The following is a 20,186-nucleotide window of genomic DNA, read 5'->3' as shown; positions in this document are numbered from 1 at the left end:
TTATTGGCGTGAACGTAACCAAGAGGAGAGAGACTTTACCTTCTTTTCAGATAGACATCAATCTTTCTCAAGAATTGACTTTTTCTTGATTACAACTGACTTATATTTCAGGGTAAAGAATGTAAAAATTTTTCCTAGGTCGTTGACGGATCATAGTCCAGTTTGGATGGAGTTGGCTGATGAAAAAGAGGAGAGGAGATCGTGGAGGGTGAATGAGAACTTATTTAAACAAGAAAAGAATGTTCAAAAATTAAAGGAGTATTTAAAGGATTATTTTGCTTTAAACATGCATAAGGGAACTTCAATATCAATGGTATGGGATGCAGGTAAAACTTTCATGCGTGGGATTTTGATAAAAATGAATAATGTCCATAGACAAAAGCAGATTCAGAAACGTAAGGAACTGGAAGATGAAATTAAATTAAAAGAAAAGTCTTTGATTTTAAATCCTACAGATGAAAAGGTTAAAGAATCTATAAAGTTGCTAAAAACACAATTTAATATGTTGATGGCGGATCAAACCGCAACTAATTTATTGTTTATGAAACAAAATACATTTTGCAATGCTAATAAACCAGGGAGATGGTTGGCTTACCAGTTAAGAAAGAAACAGAGACAGAGAATTATAGATAAAATAAATTATAATGGTAAATTAGAGTATCAGAAGGAGTTGATCAAGAAATCTTTTTAGATTACTATCAAAAATTATATAAGAGTACTAATGTACAAACTTTAGATATAAATAATTACTTAAGTGAGGCCAACTTCCCTAAATTAACAGAAGATCAGAAACAAGAAATTAATGGTCTAATTACCAATGAGGAAATTGTGACAGTTATTAAGCAATTAAAATTAGGTAAAGCACCGGGTACGGATGGTTTGATATCCATTTATTATAAAACCTTGGTAGAAGAGATGATTCAACCTTTATGTGAGCTTTTTAATAATATATTACAGGGCTCAGAGATTCCTCCGTCATGGCGTAGAGTTTTTATATCTTTGATTCCAAAAGAGGATCAAGATCTCACTTTACCAAAGAATTATAGGCCTATATCTCTTTTAAATGTAGATTATAAGATTTTTGCAAAAATTTTAGCTAATAGGCTTATGAGGGTTTTGCATCAGCTTATACATAAGGATCAATCGGGTTTTATAACTGGTAGGTATGTGAAGAATAATGTTAGACAAATTATTAATTTATTAGAATATTTAGATAAGAATAACCAAATCTCCACAGGGCTGATATTTTTAGATGCTGAAAAAGCTTTTGATCAATTGAATTGGCAGTTTATGTTAAGATTAATTGAGGAAATGAATTTTGGAGAAAAAATATCACAAGCTTTTGGTGCTATATATCAAAAACAAACGGCACAACTTATTGTTAATGGGGGTTTGTCAGAGGTTTTTACAATAGAAAAAGGTATAAGACAGGGATGTCCATTGTCACCGTTACTGTTTGTTTTAACTCTGGAAATTTTGCTGATCAAAATTCGAGAGTTGCAGGAAATAAAAGGAATAGAAGTTAACAAAAAAGAATATAAATTAAGAGCTTTTGCAGATGATTTGGTGGTTACTTTGTCTCAACCTACCTATTCTGTAGTAAATTTATTACAACTGATTTACCAATATGGACGGGTTTCGGGTTTTAAAATTAATAACAATAAGACTAAAATATTATCTAAAAATATGACTAATTTGGATAAGCAGATTTTGGTTAATCTGACAGACTTTGAAGTTGTTGATAAGATAAAATATTTGGGGGTTACCCTATCTGTTTCTAATGTAAAATTGTATAAAAACAATTATGAAAGGCTGTGGGTCAGGGTACAAAAAGATTTGAAAAATTGGGAGAAGTTACAGTTATCTCTTATGGGAAGAATTGCAGTGATTAAAATGAATGTCCTGCCAAAATTTCTCTTTTTATTTCAAATGTTACCTATTTTAAAGAATGAGGTTAATTTAAATGAATGGCAGAAAGGTATTAACAAATTTATTTGGGCAGGGAAAAAACCAAGGGTAAAGCTTAAAATTATGCAAGACTTCCGTGAGAGAGGTGGACTCAAGGTACCGAATCTGAAATTATATTATGATGCTGTGGCTTTAACACTAATTAGTGATTGGGTTAATTTAACAAATTTAGAAATACTCCATTTGGAGGGTTGGGATTTACTTTTTGGATGGCATGTCTATCTAATTTTTAATAAAAAAGTGGACCGGGTTTTTAAATCTCATATTATAAGGATTTCTTTACTTCGGGTTTGGAGGAAATATTATAAAAGTGATTTTAAAATACCATTATGGGCTATACCTTGGCATGCGATAGAGGGGATAAGGAGAGGAGTTAAGATGGATAGGGTTTCTTATACACAACTACTTAGATGGGATGGTCAAAATTGGCAGTTAAAATCTTTGGAAGATTTAGTACATGAAAATATTACCTATTCATGGTTTCAGTATAGACAAATAGTGGATAGATGGAAGATGGATCGTAATACGGGCTTGCTTAGAGAAGATGAAAATCTTTTTAAACAAGTAAAAGATCAAAGGCGAACCCATATTAAGAGAATTTATGGGGTTCTAGTAATAGTAATAGTAGTAAAGTTGGAAGGGACCTTGGAGGTCATCTAGTCCAACCCCCTGCTCGGGCAGGAAACCCTACACCATTTCGGACAAATGGCTGTCCAGTCTCTTCTTAAAAACTTCCAGTGTTGGAGCATTTACTGCTTCTGGAGGCAGCTGTTCCACTGATTAATTGTTCTCACTGTCAGGAAGTTTCTCCTTAGTTCTAGGTTGCTTCTCTCCTTGATTAGTTTCCACCCGTTGCTTCTTGTCCTGCCTTCAGGTGCTTTGGAAAATAGCAGAACTGGATTCAGAATCAGAACTAATCAAAGATTGTATGATTAAATGGGCACAAAATTTTGGTGAACCAGTTCTACTGGATACCTGGGAATATCTGGGTGAGGAATGTTAAATTTACACAAGCCCAGAACTTAAGGGAGAATTTTTACAAAATGTTTTATAGATGGCACCTTGATCCACAAAAAATGTCTCTTATGTATCCTGACCTACAGCCTAAATGTTGGAGATGTGGTTGTTTGGATGCTACTTATTATCATATTTGGTGGTCGTGTAAAAATATAAAAGTCTTTTGGATTAAGATATGGTGGAATATTCAAAGAATTTTTAGAAAGAGGGTAAAATTTACCCAATTGTTTTTGTTAGGTATTGTTACTGATTGTGATGCTAAGGAAGTTATATTGATGTTAAATTTGATTACGACCGCTAGGCTGTTAGTAGGGCAATATTGGAAGAAGGAATCCTTGCCTACCTTGCAAGAGTGGTTTTTTAAAGTTTCTTATTTGGCAGAAATGGCAAAGATTTCGGCTTTCTTAAAGGAGCAATCGCAAGAGAAATTCTTTGCGGTATGGGAAAAATGGATAAATTTTATACAATATAAATTGGATATAAAAAATATCATTTAGCTTTCTAATAACTTGTATATAAACTTTAATATTTTATAGATTGTACTTTTTTATATCTCTTTTCTTCTTTCTTTTTTCTTTTTTTATTATCTCTTTTTCTTTCAAGTACTTTTTCTTTTTAATACTTATGCTTTTTTCTTACATATATTTTATTGTTAATTACTCTATAAGTTGTTTATGTAAGGTATTTAGATATATTTATGATTTATATTTTTTCAATTTTTTTAAGATTCTTAAAAATTTTAATTAAGCCTATATTTAGCTCTGGGAAGGTCAGGGGGGGATGGAGAGGGAGGGTTGGGGTGGGTGGGCTAAGGTTGTTTTTTTGTTTTTTGCTTTTTGTAAAAATATTTTAAAATTTTCAATAAAAAAAAAGAACTGGACGGTTTAGCGCTGCACTGCTAACAGCACAGCGAAGGGAATGGGGGAGAAACAAAAAGCAAGAACAATACAACCTGATCACTGCTTCTGCCTGAGACTAAGAACCAAGCTTTGCCATGTCTCTCTTGGGCGAAGACTAAGTCGTGACTGGGGATTCCTAGCCTAAGGAGAGAGGCATGGCAAAGGTTGATTGACTTAGTCTCTAGGGCAGGAAGACAAGATCAACTCATCTGTGGATTCTCCATTGTCATGCTGGAGAAAAGGATTAGAGGTGACATGATAGCAGTATTCCAGTACACTGCTATACTGGAATATAGGCGCCACCACAAAAAAGAGGGGGTCAACTTATTTTTCAAAGCACCAAAAGTGAAGACAAGAAACAACGGATGGAAACTAATCAAGGAGAGAAGCAACCTGGAATTAAGGAGAAATTTCCAGACGGTGAGTACAATTAACCATTGGAACAGCTTGCCTTCAGAAGTTGTAGGTGCTTCATCACTGGAGGTTTTTAAGAAAAGACTAGACAGCCACCTATCTGAAATAGAATAGGGTCTCCTGCTTGAACAGGGGATTGGTCTAGAAGACTTCCAAGGTCCCTTTCAGTTCTATTCTGATTGATTGATTGACTGATTGATTGATATTTCAGAATATGTGGGAACACATATTAAGCATCTCTTTTCAAAACCAAAGCATATTCATTTTATTTATGGACACTAGCATAAAACATCAAAGATACCATAAACTAAAGTGCTAAAAGAGAAAAGAGCCGAAGTGGAAAGGGACCATGCTCTTATAGCACATATAGGAGTTGAACACAAGTACATATGTATCATGCTATCTAAACTGATTAGGGTGGAGATGGCAGGCAGAAAGGTAACAGAAAGTTTTGCAAGGGATATAGCACAAGCAAGAAGTACTTGTGGGCTATCGTGGAAGATATCTCCCTCTAAGTTATAAAAGGTGACAAGGACCATTCTCAACTAGAGTTGCAAGAGATCCTGGAGGTTTTCTAATCCCACCCGCTGCTCACCATTCTGGACTAGTTCTTAAATTAGTTGTTTTTCTCAGTTATACTGTACAAAACTAGTACCTAGGAAGGTAAGGTAAATTTTAATAGGTGGTGATTAGAAGAACATTGTCTAATAGTTACCACCTAAGGCATCTTATATTGAAATTGAAATCCTCACTTAGACAGAACAAAAGCTCTTCTTTGAGGTACAAAGAGAATGCTATCTGATCCCCACAATACAAACAAGATGTTGAGACCCTGGAAAATGTACAGAGAAGAACAACAAAAATGTTAAAGGATCTGAAGGCTAAATTGTATGACAAATGGTTCAGGGATCTACGTATGTCTACTCTATGGAAAAGAAGGATCAGGGCGACATGATTCTTCCAGGACTTGAGGGGCTGTCACAAAGAGGGAATTGATCTATTCTCTAGGACACAAGAGAGCAGGACAAGAAAAGGAAAGGAAAGGAAAGGAAAGGAAAGGAAAGGAAAGGAAAGGAAAGGAAAGGAGGAAGGAAGAATACAACCTAGAAGTAAAGAAAAATTTTCTGACAGTAAGAGCAATTAATCAATGGAACAGTTTGCCTCCTGTGGTTGTGGGTGCTCCATTACTACAGGATTTCAAGAATAGACTGGACAACCATTCAACTGGCATGATATAAGATTCTTGCCATGAGCAGGGGGTTTGACTTCCAAGGTCCCTTTCAACCCTATGATTCTATGACTAGGCACTAAAGATGTACTTTTTGAAAAAGCTTACCCCCACTGTTGCCATGACTTCCAGGTTTAGGCTGAGGAGGTGGTGCTGTTGTTTTTTTGGAATCATCGCCACCTAGTGATAAAGAAAGATAAGCACAACTTTCAAACTAGAAAATATATTTATTTATTTAGAAAATGTATATGGCTGCCAAATTTACTCTTGATGATCCTGGGTGATTTACAAAGAACAAAACCAATATATCCCCACCCCTCTGGCAACAACAATCAGATCAACTATATGATGGGCTCCCTATCACTCTGGGGTCTCCATGCTCACTGGCAGAACCATGCCTTCAGAGGTTTGTGAAAGAGTGTCAAAGTGAGGGCCAATCTTATCTCTGCAGGGATGATGGTCCACAGGGAGAGAGCTACTACAGAGATGGTCCTTTTTCTTGGTCCCACTAGATGGACCTTATGAGGTATACAAGAAATGCATAATTTTTCATAATATAGATTATCTTATATTTTATAAAAACTATTTAGAGCCAGTATTTTAAGGTAACATCATATAGCCAAAGCACAGCCATATTTAACCTTGCTAAAGTGGAATTTATTTTATTCCTCACAGCCTCTTTAGGGGCTAGGAACCTGTAACATTCCCTGCCTTTCTGCCATGGTGGATCAGGTAGATATGACTGGGAAAAGATGGTCTTTTCAAAATCAAAAGTAATCTAATACTATTACAGGATGTATAGAATTAGAAAATTGCTATCTGTTTATCTGAATTAATTAAACAAAATAAATATCTTGCCAATGGCAAAAAGAAAAGTATTTATATACACAACAGTTATACCTGAGCTCTGTGAAACTTTCTATTCAAATACTATCATGTATTTAAAATCTGATATAATCCACATCTTAAGAAAGCAGAACTCTTGGAAACAGTCTCTTCCAACAGGAACTTTTATTAAAAGAAATTGATAGTAGGTATAATAGATAGGATCTGAGGGATTCCCTTATACATTGATGGAGATAGATAGAAAAGAAATATAACTGGATCCTGATATATACCGTATATGCCGGCGTATTAGGCGACCCGGCGTATAAGACGACCCCCGTCTTTATCTCCGAGTCGCCTTCCTAGAACGTCGTCTTATACGCCGGAAACTACCAGTATTTCCGGCGTATAAGACAACTCGGCGTATAAGACGACCCCCGTCTTTGGCGCCGAGTTTAGCGCTTCCGGAAGTCGTCTTATACGCCGGCATATACGGTAGCTTGCTGGGTGTATTTGAGTCCCTCATGCAACACCTGTTTTGGCTTTTAGTGGGCTTCCAAAATCAAATTTAAGATTCTAGTTATCATCTATAAAGTTCATACATGTCTTGGCTATGATATGATCTGTATGTAAATTACATGCAACTATACTTCTCAATTTTATCATGAAATCAGAAGGAGGAAGTAAAGTGTGTAAGGCCACATGTGAAAAGAATACAGGAAAATAATATGAAAAGGAATCCTGAAAATGGAGTCTTCCGAGCTGGTACTGGTTTGGATGGAAATATATGCCTCTTCTTGAAGGAGGACATATGTCCTAACCCTTTGTAACATATATTCTGATTAGATCATGCTAATCAACAGGATTATTGCAATACAAGTGGAACAATCTTTAAAGAAGACTCAAAACCATTAACTCATATCAAATTCAAAACATAAAAAGCTCAGCCATCTAAGTATTGGGAACATATTATATCATATTTATATTACTTGATGTCACATATAAGGCATTTATTATGTCATTTAAAATCTAAATAGTTTAAGACCAGGTTTTCTGATGAACTAGTACTCTTTTTATATTTTTATAGGCAGCATGTATACAAATTTATATTAAATTTAAAACTGCCATTCCTTTGCTTAATGAGCAATTCATGTCATTGATGATTCTGTAATGAAAACAAAGTAAGTATATTTACCTTCTTCATAAACTTTAATTTTTTTATTATCGTCTTTCTTATTCCCAAATATTTCATGGGAACAATGAAATGACTGCGGCATGAATATAATTCAGAATATTTTCAATGTCATTTATCTATTAAATTTGACTCTTTAATTTGAAGTACTCAATGTGATTAATAAAAATAGAATTCCAAACTTTACAACATATATTAATATTAATGTTAAAATAAAATACCAAATAAAAATTGACAGTTTCCAAACCAGACAAAACTAAACAGATTTTCTAAACTAAAACTAAACGATTTGCTAAGATGGTTTACGACAGGGTTCGGCAACCTTAAACACTCAAAGAACCACTTGGACCCGTTTCCCACAGAAAACACTGGGAGCCGCAAAACTCGCACGTGCATGCGCACACGCTGGAGGTGGGGGCTTGATTGAAGAGTTTAATTAAAAAGAAATAGAGGCTGCTGTGCATGAGTTCTCTCTCTCTCTCTCCCTCCCTCCCTCAATCTCTGTCTGTCTCTCTTCCTCCCTCCCTCTCTCCCCCCTCTCTCCGATCTTCTGCTCACCTGGCCAGCTGGCCTGACGCTGTTCTTCGACAAGCTGACATACATTCTTCTTGGGCTGGCTCTCTCCTGCCCTTAGTCTGCCAGTCCTCTTCCCCCACCCAGTGTGAGTGTGTGTGTGTGAGAGAAAAAGAGAGATGCTGCTTTCTGCTGCTTCCTGCGGAGATGCAGCAAAGGCAGGAGCCCCGCCCAATAATCTAGTCAACTTGTCAGAGAACAGCATGAGGCCACTCTCTTTTTTACACACACACACACACACACACAGAGAGAGAGAGAGAGAGAGAGAGAGAGAGAGAGAGAGAGAGAATGGTAGCGCAAGTGCCTCTCTCTGTCTCTTGTCTCTCTCTGCAAATGGTGGAGGAGGACTGGGAGCCACAGGAGAAGGCTCAAAGAGTCACAGGTGGCTCTGGAGCTGCGAGTTGCTGACCCATGGTTTAGGGGCAAATTCAATTCAAGGTAGTCCATTTTGTAGCCTATATCATTTTCTCATTTTTTACCAATCTAATTGCAATTTGTTATTAAGACACAAAAGTGAATAGCGTATCAACTTTTAAAAACAAACTAATGAATTTTCTTTGGCCTGCTATCCAGAAAAAACATTTAAATGATCAACCCTATATGAATGGCTCCAAATACATGGAAAGTTAATAAAAGCTCTCTCTGTTCACACATGCAGATTTTTTGAAAAAGTTGCTTTGGGAACTGTGCTACCTTAATACAGGGCTTTTCAACCTTTTCACCGATTGTACCACTTTTAGAATATAGCAACATTCGAGTACCACCAGTCACCTAGCGAGGTGTCAAAAACTTGACCAAAAAAAATGGAAAAAAGTAATAAAGTACAGTAATCCTTGACTTACAACAGTTTGCTTAGTGACTGTTCAAAGTTACAACAGCACTGAAAAAAGTGACTTATGACCATTTTTCACACTTATGATCATTGCAGCATCCCCAGGGTCATGTGATTTACATTTCGATGCTTGGCAACTGATTCATATTTATGATGGTCACATTGTTCCAGGGTCATGTGATTGACTTTTGCAACCTTCTGACAAGCAAAGCTAGTGGGGGAAACCAGATTCACTTAACAACCATGTTACTAATTTAATCTCTCTCTCCCTCTTTCTCTCTCCGTCTCTTTCTCTCTCCCTTTCTCTCGCTCTCTCTCCCTTTTTCTCTCCCCCTCTCTATTTCTCTCTTCCTCTCCCTTTCTTTCTCTCTCCCTCTCTTCCTCCCTTTCTTTTTCTCTCCCTTTCTCTCTCCCTCTCCCTCCCTTTCTCTCTCTCCCTCACTTTCTCTCTCCTTCTTTCTCTCCCCCTCTCCCTTTCTCTCTCACCCTACCTCTCTCCCTCTCTGTCTCTCTCTCCCTTTCCCTCACTCTCTTTTTCTCTCTCCCTCTCTTTTTCTCTCTTTCTCCCTCTCTTTCTCTCTCCCTCTCTCCCTCTCTTCCTTCTTCCCTCCCTCCCTCTCCGATTGGGGATCGATTTGGAGGTGACTGGCCAAGGGCTGCCCATGTGAATTTGAAGTGGCCACTTTTTGAAATACCAATGCTGCTCCAGCCAGGCTCGAGCCGGGCAGAGCGGGCAATGGGAGAGGAGCAAGTCGATCACCTTACCAGCAGCCAGGACTCCGGCACACCTTCCCAGCCAGCGGGGCGTACAGTAGCGCTGGCTGGGGATTGCAGGGGCTTATGGTACGCTGTCTCAGGGCTGCGGCTTGCAGGAGGGCTGGCCCGCTCAGCGGAGGCTCCAGCAGGCTGCTCCCAGGGGAGATACTGGGGCTGCCCGTGCGGCTCCCCAGCCATATGCGCTTCGGACGGGGCCAGCTCAGGAAAGGGACTTCCTGGGCATGCTTCTCTCCGGGGGCAGGGTGCCTGGGTGCAGGGCCAATCAGGAGCCCTATGAGGGGGCAAGCCCACATGAAGAGCCAAACCCTTTCTGAGAGGGAGGGATGCATTGAGGGAGCCAACCAATCATGGGGCATAGATTCTGATGGACGGCTGGTCTAAGCCAACGAGGCACCAGAGGACTGGGGAGCCATAGTTGAAGGCTGAAACGCCTTCAGCTGTAACTGCTCGCACATGTTTGTGTGTGTGTGAGTGTGTGGGCCAGGATCAATGCTGCTTTCCAGGTGATAGGCGCTTCTTCAGGGCTCAGCAGACGCGCCAGGATCAATGCCACTTTCCAGTAGATTGGTGCTTCTTCGGGGCCCAGAAGCACCAGGATCAGTGCTGGAAGAAGCGCCGATCAGGTGGAAAGGGGTGCTGATCCTGGCGCTTCCCCTGAGCCCTCACAGCCCCGGAGAAGTGCCGATCAGGTGAAAAGGGGCGCTGATCCTGGCGTTTCAGCTGAGCCCTCGCCTCCCCCAAGCCTTTTTTTTTATTCACCTGCTTTCAACTGCACTCCCTTTCTCCTTCTGCTTCTCTGCCTTCGTTTGCTTCTCTGCCTTCACCACGTTTGTAAAAAAGAAAAAAAAGTCCCATGAGATTTTCTAACTTCTTGCGAGAAGTTAGAAAGTCTCATGGAACACATGAAGGCTGAGAAGGACAGGAAAAAGGGAATGCTGCTGAAAGCAGGTGAGTAAAAAAAATGCTTGGGGGAGGTGAGGGCATCTGGATGAGGGCAGGAGGACCCAAGCAATGTGTTGTGCAGCTCCAGCGGAGTCTCCACTGAAAACTGCGTGAGGCTGCCTGCCGCCCCCAAGGCCGCCGCCAATCAGCTGGAGCTGCGCACTTTGATCCTGTGCTCTCAGTAGGACCCATGCAACATGCAGTTCCAGCTGACTTTGCCACAAGCCTGTGCAGCATTGCTTCCACTTCATCTCATTCACTTTTACACTTTTTTAAACATTTTTTTACATTTTTTTGCATTTTTTTTACATTTTTTTTCAACCGGTCCTACGCGTACCACCAGCCAGGTGCTCGAATACCACTGGTGGTACGCATACCACCGACTGAAAAGCCCTGCCTTAATACACAGCACATTTCATTTATACAGACACTGGAAAGCTTTTCAATTTTTTTAAGATGATGGATTTTTTTAAGACACTGTGAGCATGGTCAATAACTAGAAAAAATGTTGCTGTTACTGCAGCTTTTGGAGAGGGACAGAGGTTTCCCACCTATGCCCTAATAAAGTGGTGGTGAACCTGTGGCACATTTGCCAGAGGTGGCACTCAGAGCCCTCTCTGTGGGCACGCGTGCCGTTGGCCCAGCAGAGTTTACAAGAATAGTGAGCACGTGGTGTTTGGAAGCGACAGGGCAGAAAGTGAGCGAGCAAGTGGCGTTGGCCCCCCAGGGATGCCCAAGAGATGGTGAGGTACCGGCCACGCTCACCCAGTCTGCCGTGATCACTGCAGCCATGCCCACCCAGTGGACCATGCCCCCTGCCCCCCCCTGAGGACACCACAGTGCTGATGCAGCCCTGGCACTTTGTGATAAATAAGTGGGGTTTGGATTGCAGTTTGGGCACTCGGTCCCTAAAAGGTTCACCATCACTGTCCTAATACATAGAAGGTGGGGACAGTAGCCAATAAAATATGTAATGCACATGAACCAGGAATATATTGGATATCTTAGCAACATAAGCTCCATTATAATGCCAGATTTAGAATGTGTATACAATCAATAGACAAATCCTTTCTATGGATATCTGGAAGCCTCTGAGAAGGCCAATTAGCTAAATTTTCTAGCAAACACAATCTGCTCTCTCTCACACACACACACCATGTTTATATTTGGGAAAAATTAATTTGATGGGGGCTTCTGTTCAGTGAATTTTCCCAAAAGCTTCAGCTAGCTGTGGAGAATCAAAAGAAAGAATTTAAGTCTGCTGAATCTTGTGACATAAAATTTTCTCGGACATAAAAAGAAACATAATCCAAACCAAAGTTGTATATTCAAAGAGTAGTTAGACAAATTATGGATCAGGGAGCTGGTTTTATTTTCCAAGTGTTCAAGGTATAGAGTGAGTATTTTTCAAAGCATTTTTTCCTTGAGCTTATTTTTCTTTTTGGATGGTCATATCCATTGCTCCTTTGTTTCCACTTACTCTCTGAATCTTAACTGTTTTTTTATAACATTCACCTGGATTTCCTAATAAATTCTGAATATTCTAAATCAATGTTTCTGATGCCAGTTTGAATCTTGGTAGGATGAAATCTGATAACATGCCTCCAAAGCATTAAGTTCTTCTGATTATCAATATACTGGATCTTAAGTTTCCTGATGTTTTTTTAAACAGTCGAAGTGAGAAGAGCAATGCTCTTATAATGTAAGTAACAGTTGAAGACAAATACATACGTATCACACTGTCTAATCCAGGGGTCTTCAAACTTGGCCCTTTCATGACTTGTGGACTTCAACTCCCAGAAATCCTCAGCCAGGCATGCTGGTTGAGGAATTCTGGGAATTGAACTCCACAAGTCATAAAAGGGCCAAGTTTGAAGACCCCTGGTCTAATCTGATTAGGTGCAGGTGACAGGCAGAAAGGCAGAAGAAGGCCTTCTAAGGGGCATGGCATAAACAACAAGTATTCATGGGTTACTGTGGAAGAAATTTCCCCCCAAGTTACAGAGGCTGGCAAGAGCCATTCTGAACCATTTAAGTTGTCTTAAATGTAGCTGTTTTTCTCAGTTATACTGTACAAAACTAGTACCTAGGAAAGTAAGGTAAATTCTAACGAGTGATGTTTTGGGCAACTTCTAATACTTACCATCTATGGCATCTTCTAAGTTGAAGCCATCACCTAGACAGAAAAAAAAAGTTAGATATAATAATAATAATAATAATAATAATAATAATAATAATGATAATAATAATGATGATAATAATAATGATAATAATAATAATAATATAAAAAACTAATTCTGGCTGCACAAGACCAAGCCTTAAGGACAAATGCATATAAAGTCAAAATTGAGAAGACAACAACACACAGTAAGTGCCGCCTATGCAAAGAAGCTGAAGAAACAGTGGACCACTTGGTAAGCTGTTGCAAGAAGATTGCACAGACTGACTACAAATTCGCTATTAGTCAATTGCAAAAGGCGGCGTTGCTAGGAACTGCTTCCATCCTGCGACGATACCTATAATACCATCAAACATCCACATCTGCCTATCCCAGGTCCTGGGTAAGGACTCGATAGGTAGACAAAATGCCAAATCCAGTCTGAACATCCGGCTGACTGTGCGATGATCCATAATAATAATAATAATAATATCTGTAATACCATCAAACATCCACATCTGCCTATCCCAGGTCCTGGGTAAGGACTTGATAGGTAGACAAAATGCCAAATCCAGTCCGAACATCTGGCTGACTGTGCGATGATCCATAATAAAAAAAACTAATTCTGGCTGCACAAGACCAAGCCTTAAGGACAAATGCATATAAAGTCAAAATTGAGAAGACAACAATAGACAGTAAGTGCCGCCTATGCAAAGAAGCTGAAGAAACAGTGGACCACTTGGTAAGCTGTTGCAAGAAGATTGCACAGACTGACTACAAGCAGTGGCATGACAAAGTAGCAACAATGGTGCATTGGAAGATCTGCAAAAATATCATTTGCCTGTAAGCAAAACTGGTGGGATGATAAAATAGAGAAAGTCATAGAAAATGATAAAATTAAACTGCTCTGGGACTTCAGAATTCAAACAGATAAGCACCTGCAACGTAACAGCCCAGACTTAACAATTGTCGATAAGAAAGACAAAAAAGTCTGGATAGTGGACGTGGCAGTGGCTGGTGACAGCAGAATAGACGAGAAAGAACTGGAGAAGATAACAAAATACAAAGACCTACAAATAGAAATAGAAAGACTGTGGCAAAAGCAAGCAAGGGTAGTACCAATAGTAATAGGCTCCTTGGGTGCAATCCCAAAACAACTGGAGCACCACTTGAACACCATTGGCATTGACAAATTCGCTATTAGTCAATTGCAAAAGGCGGCCTTACTAGGAACTGCTTCCATCCTGCGACGATATCTGTAATACCATCAAACATCCACATCTGCCTTTCCCAGGTCCTGGGTAAGGACTCGATAGGTAGACAAAATGCCAAATCCAGTCTGAACATCTGGCTGACTGTGCGATGATCGAAAATAATAATAAAAATTGGAAGGGACCTTGGAGGTCATCGAGTCCAACCCCCTGCTCAGGCAGGAATCCTACACCATTTCAGACAAATGGCTGTCCAGTCTCTTCTTAAAAACTTCCAGTGTTGGAGCATTCACCGCTTCTGGAGGCAGGTTGTTCCATTGGTTAATTGTTCTAACTGTCAGGAAGTTTCTCCTTAGTTCTAGGTTGCTTCTCTCCTTGATTAGTTTCCACCCGTTGCTTCTTGTCCTGCCTTCAGGTGCTTTGGAAAATAGCTTATTTCCCTCTTCTTTATGGCAGCCCCTGAGATATTGGAATACTGCTATCATGTCCCCCCTTGTCCTTCTCTTCGTTAAACTAGACATACCCAATTCTAGCAACCGTTCCTTATATGTTTTAGCCTCCAGTCCCCTAATCATCTTTGTTGCTCTTCTCTGTACTCTTTCTAGAGTCTCAGCATCTTTTTTACATCGTGGTGACCAAAACTGGATGCAGTATTCCAAGGCATTGTAATGTGGTATTAACACTTCACATGATCTTGATTCTATTCCTCTGTTAATGCAGCCCAGCACTGTGTTGGCTTTTTTGGCAGCTGTAGCACACTGCTGGCTCATATTTAAGTGATTGTCCACTAGGACTCCGAGATCCCTCTCACAGTTACTACTATTGAGCAAGGTACCCCCTATACTATACCTGTACATTTGGTTTTTCTTGCCTAACTGTAGAATCTTACTTTTTTCACCACTGAATTTCATTTTGTTAGATAGTGGCCAGTGTTCAAGTCTATCCAGGTCCTCCTGTATCTTAAGCCTGTCTTCTAGAGTGTTGGCTATTCCTGACAGCTTGGTGTCATCCGCAAATTTGATGCTAGTGATCGTGCATGAAAGGAAATGTAGATATATATAATAGAATTTAGACAGGGAAAGTGGAACAAATCCATTTGCACAAAGAAATAAATGGGACAAATTATAGAGAAATATATGCATTAATTTTGATGAAGCCTTTACTAGAACTCCATTGATATATCTTATAATTATTTTAAGAGTTTTCTTATATGAGTAGGAAAAAAACATCCTAAATGGTTCAAGACAAATATCTATTCAGAGCATTAATAAGTCAACTTATTAACTGGTGGTGCAGTGGTTAGTATCCAGCCCATAGCCTGGTTTTCCATCCTGATTGGACTCAAGGTTGACTCAGCCTTCTTTCCTTCCAAAGTCATTAAAATGTGGACCTAGATTGTTGGGGACAATATAGTGACACTGTAAAATGCTTAGAAAGTGCTGAAAAGTACTATGGGGCGGTATATAAATCTAAGTGCTATGTGTTGCTATTGCAAAATGAAGTACATAAAAATATTTGATTTTCTTTTTAAAAAACTGCCCTATTTTAAATCCATGGTTTAAAAAAACCTCGTATAGTAGATAGGACTAATAAGAACATATGAGAATACTCATATGCTGACTAGGAAACAGAAAACCATAAATATTCGATTTTACTTCTATTGGTCTTCAACTTTCCTCAAACTTAAAGGAGTATATTTTTGAACCATAGCCATTTATTGTTCAAATGCAATCACATTCACAAAATAACATGATTAAAAAAAATGCTTACTGCAAAAATCTATACTTACTTGGCTTTTTGGTAATTGTATTAGGCCTTTTAGTAGGAGCTAAAATATAAAAGTAGAATATAAATTAGTTGCAATGATCCATTAAACAAAACAGAATAAATATTCCTTAAATCCTTTGTAGTCCTTCAGAAACAAAAATTGGTGGCATAATTTCATGTAACTCTGAAAGCACTAAAAGACACTTAATATAATTTTTAAAAAGTACTTTCATCCAATGAGTAGAAAGCAAAAAAATTCCTAACTACCTCCACCCATTATTTTGTTACTATAAGTACTGTTGCTCCAAAAATATGCCGCACTACCATAAAATGGCTCATCCCTGCAACAGAGTGATGCTAAACTGATTTTGTAATAACTAAATCTATAAGTAGAAAGATTCAATTTTTGAAAATTCTTCCCAATCTCAACAGAATGTTGAAAAAAAACATGTGAAGGGGCTTGAAATTCCAATTGTCAATCAGCAGAATAACTGTCTTTAAAATTATGGACAAGAGGACATGTTTGGTTTAGTAGAGCAGGGCTTTTCAACTGGTGGTACGCGTACCACCTCTGGTACATTGGCACCTGGGAGGTGGTACGCGACCATCTTAGAAGTGGTAGCAGGGGAGGGGAATGAATTGAACTGGCAGAAGCACTGCAAAAGCCTGAGCAACAGATGGCTGCAGCTGCAGGGCTGTCAGGGCTCAGCAGAAGCGCCAAGCACCAAGCTCCAGCTGATCGGCACTTCTTCTGATTGGTACTTCTTCGGGGCTCAGCAGAAGCACCAGGATCAGCGCCAGATTCCAGCTCTTTCCTTCATGAGGAAGGGGGCAGAAGGGGGGATGAGACTTCCACGTTCCTCAAATCTGGGGCAAAGCAAAGGGAACCTTAAGTTGCCAATAACCTGGCCGACAAGGTTCGGCTGCACTGGAAGCACAAGGCAGAGGCACCCTGAAAATGGACCGGAGGGAAAGCAGAGAAGGGAAATCTGAAACCACCCAAAAAAACCCCAAAACCCACCTCCGGACAGCCTTTTCCGCTCCTTTCTGAACATGAGGATTGATCACCTGAGAAGCCGCTGCTGCTGCCACCTGGCCATCCACTGAAGGTACTTGAAAGGAGCAAAGCCCCGGGACCTTTACGACCTTGGGCTGCCTGGATTCAGGAATGGCTTGTGCAGCGCAGAGACCTCTTCCCCGGGGCTTGCAGTGGCTCTTCCTGGCTGCCCTGATAGTCCCTGTGGCAGGCAAGGGGAGCAGCGAGAGGAGGGGGCACCGCCTGCTACGGGGGCTTCAACCTATATTTCATTTTGGACAAGTTAAGTGGCCCGGCATCACAGTGGCTGTGTGGGATGAGGCTGGACTGCGCGGGGCATAGCAGCCCTGGCAGTTTTTCAAAACTCCGCAGCAGTTTTTTCCCTTTGCTTTGGGTGCCCAATTTGGACAAAAAACGCCTGGCGGATGTCGCGTTCCTCTTTCCTCGGGAGAAGGTCGAAGGAAAAAGTTTGACTCCTTCGCTGGTTTCTCTTTTTTGCAGCATTGTTTTTTTTGGGGGGGGGGGAGTTTAGCAAAGAACAGCTGTCAGCTTTGGCCTGTTTGGTTAGACTTACAAACGACCGTTTCCAAAGCCTTAGTAAATCCCTCGCTAGGCTTCCCTCATGGGATGCAATTTCTGTGGAGCAAACGTTTAAGACAGGGGTGGGGAACCTTGGCTCTTTTATGACTTGTGGACTTCAACTCCCAGAATTCCTGAGCTAGCCATGCTGAGGGGAAAGGGAGAGGTTTCCAAGCTGACCCATGCTGGCTCAGGAATTCTGGGAGTTGAAGTCCACAAGTCATAAAAGGGGCGTTGTCTTACCTGAACGCCTTTTTCAGCACGGAGATGGAGAATCCACCAATGGGTTGGGACTGTATTCCTGCCCAATCAGATCAGTCAGCCAAAGTTGCCACGCCCATCCTGGACCATGAGATCCCCAGTCTTGACATGAGCGAAGCCATTGACTGACAGCAAGACGTTGTGGCTCAAACTAACTAACCCTAGACCTACATGATCTATAAGGGTGGATGTGGATTCTCCATCTCCGTGCTGAGAAAAGGCGTTCAGGTAAGACAACACCCCTTCTCCAGCACTGGAGATGGATAATCCACCAATGGGACATACCAAAGCCTATTGTCGCTGAGGGTGGGAAATAGACTGGTCCCGTGTGGAACTTTGGTTTAAAACCTGCTGAAGAACCCTCCTACCAAAGGAGGCCTCTGCAGAGGAAAATCTGTCAATTTTATAGTGACGGATGAACGGGGAAGGCGAGGCCCATGTGGCCACTCTGCAAACTTCCTCAATGGAAGCTTGGGTGGCCCATGCCGCCGAGGTGGCTGCACTCCTTGTAGAGTGCGCCGTGATCGGCAAGGCCTCCGCCTGATATGCCCCGGCAATGCATGCTCTGATCCACCTACCAATAGTGGAGGAATAGACCTTCCGACCCCTGGAAGAGGGGTGGAAGGATATAAAGAGAGCTTCTGAACTGCGGAATTCCACTGTCCGCAAAATATAGTACCTCAGAGCCCTACGGATGTCTAATGTATGCCACTGTCGCTCCAGGACGTGTGTTGGATTTGGACAAAAATCCGGTAGGACTATCTCCTGTGACCTGTGAAATAAGGAGTTGACCTTTGGGATGAAAGTAGGGTCTAGACGCAGGACTACCCGATCCCTGTGGAAGCAACACAGATTGTTCCGTTTCGAGAGCGAGGCTAACTCAGAAATACGGCGAGCCGACGTAATTGCTACCAAGAATGCTACCTTGTGGGTCAGGTAGCGGATGTCACATGTTTTCAGTGGTTCGAATGCTGCCCTGGTAAGTGCCCATAGGACCCGTGGTAGATCCCACGAAGGATACCTGTGTATGATAGGTGGCCTGATGTTCGCAGTCCCTTTAAGGAATGAACGGAGTAAGGGATGGTAGCCCAGGGATTCACCAGAGTTACACGATAGTATCGTTGAGAGGGCGGCGATCTGTCTGCGTAGTGTGTTTGGAGCTAGACCCCTCTCCAGGCCACTTAGTAAGAATTCCAAAATGTTGGGAACTGTGAGTTCCCTGATGGTCAGGCGCTGGTCAGAGCACCATGATTGAAAGCTTTTCCATGTGGTCTCGTAAATACGGTTCGTGGAAGGGCGTCTAGAGGCCTTGATTACCCTTTATATATGGTTGGCCTTGATTGAGGCCAGGTTCTGTTCTGCCCAGGATCCCAGTAGGAGGGCCTCGGACCCTTGGCGATTTATGTGGGCTTTGGCTGCCACGTTGTCTGTGAGGACTAGTACATGGCGCCGTGTCAGTACGCTGTGGAAGTGCCGTAGTGCTAGGTGGATGGCTCGAAGTTCGAGCCAGTTTATGTTGTGTTGGAGATCCGATGTGGACCAGCGGCCCTGTGTCCACTTGGTCCCGAGGTGAGCTCCCCAACCAAACAGGCTTGCGTCGATCGTGAGTACTAACCTCTCCGGCTCCGTGAAGTGGGAGCTTCTGAGTATGGCTGGTGATAGCCACCACGCGAGGGAATGCCGTACCCGTTGTGGCAGCCCTACCCTTTTTTGGGATGCACTGAGTTCCTGCCTCTGAAAGGGAAGCATGAACCATTGCAACTCCCGCGAGTGAAGCCTGGCCCATGGGACGATTGCTATGGTCAAGATCATCTTCCCCAACAGTTGGGAAAGACTGACCAGCGTTACAGACTGTCACCGGCACAACTAGAGTACTGACTCCCTTATGCTGTTGCGGCGCTCTTGGGAGAGGTACACCCAGCACTCCACTGTGTCTATGGCGGCCCCGAGGTGTAGTAGCCTTGTTGTGGGTAACAAGTGACTCTTGAGGAAGTTCACCGAGAACACGTGGTCCTGGAGTAGTCTTACCACTAGTTTGAGATCCGCCAGGGCGGACCAGGTGGACGACGATTGGATCAGTATGCCATCCAGATAACATTGGACTCTGACTGGTATTGTCCTTAAATGAGCTGCCAGGACCGCCAGTATCTTGGTGAACACCCTGGGGGCCGATGACAGCCCAAACGGGAGTGCCCTGTATTGGAAGTGGCGTCCCTGTATGCGAACCATAGAAAACGGCGATGGACCAGAGAGATAGGGATATGGAGATACGCCTCCGTGAGGTCGATAGATGTCAAGAGGTCCCCTTTTCTTACGCTGCCCAGTATAGAGTGTAGCATTTGCATTTTGAATTTGCGATATGCCAGATGGAAATTCAGACCCTTGAGATCTAGAATAGCTCTCCATCCCCCTGATGGCTTGGGGACAACGAAGAGTATGGAGTAAAACCCCTGACCTCTCTGGTCCGGTGGTACCGGTTCTATGGCTCAAATACCTAGTAGATGTTG

At 41.6% G+C, this 20,186-nt stretch overlaps 1 protein-coding gene across 3 annotated transcripts in view; it reads right to left on the bottom strand.

The window, feature by feature from the left end:
* The window catches only part of LOC120314553 (CD99 antigen-like), a 115,545-nt gene that overhangs the window by 44,901 nt on the left and 50,458 nt on the right, over nt 1-20,186 (bottom strand). For 2 of the 3 annotated variants that reach the window (XM_039357778.1, XM_039357780.1), the window contains exons 2-4: nt 15,826-15,864; nt 12,811-12,843; nt 5,635-5,706 (exon numbers count right to left, since the gene is read on the bottom strand). In XM_039357778.1, the coding sequence (XP_039213712.1) occupies nt 5,635-5,706; nt 12,811-12,843; nt 15,826-15,864 (144 nt within the window). The remainder of the gene's footprint in view (nt 1-5,634; nt 5,707-12,810; nt 12,844-15,825; nt 15,865-20,186) is intronic. The other variant, XM_039357779.1, reaches the window with a different exon arrangement.

The sequence above is a fragment of the Crotalus tigris genome, unplaced genomic scaffold (assembly GCF_016545835.1).
Source record: "Crotalus tigris isolate CLP2741 ecotype Arizona unplaced genomic scaffold, ASM1654583v1 scf7180000018945.517086, whole genome shotgun sequence".
Lineage (NCBI taxonomy): Eukaryota > Metazoa > Chordata > Lepidosauria > Squamata > Viperidae > Crotalus > Crotalus tigris.
This window is presented reverse-complemented; position numbering and strand designations above follow the sequence as displayed.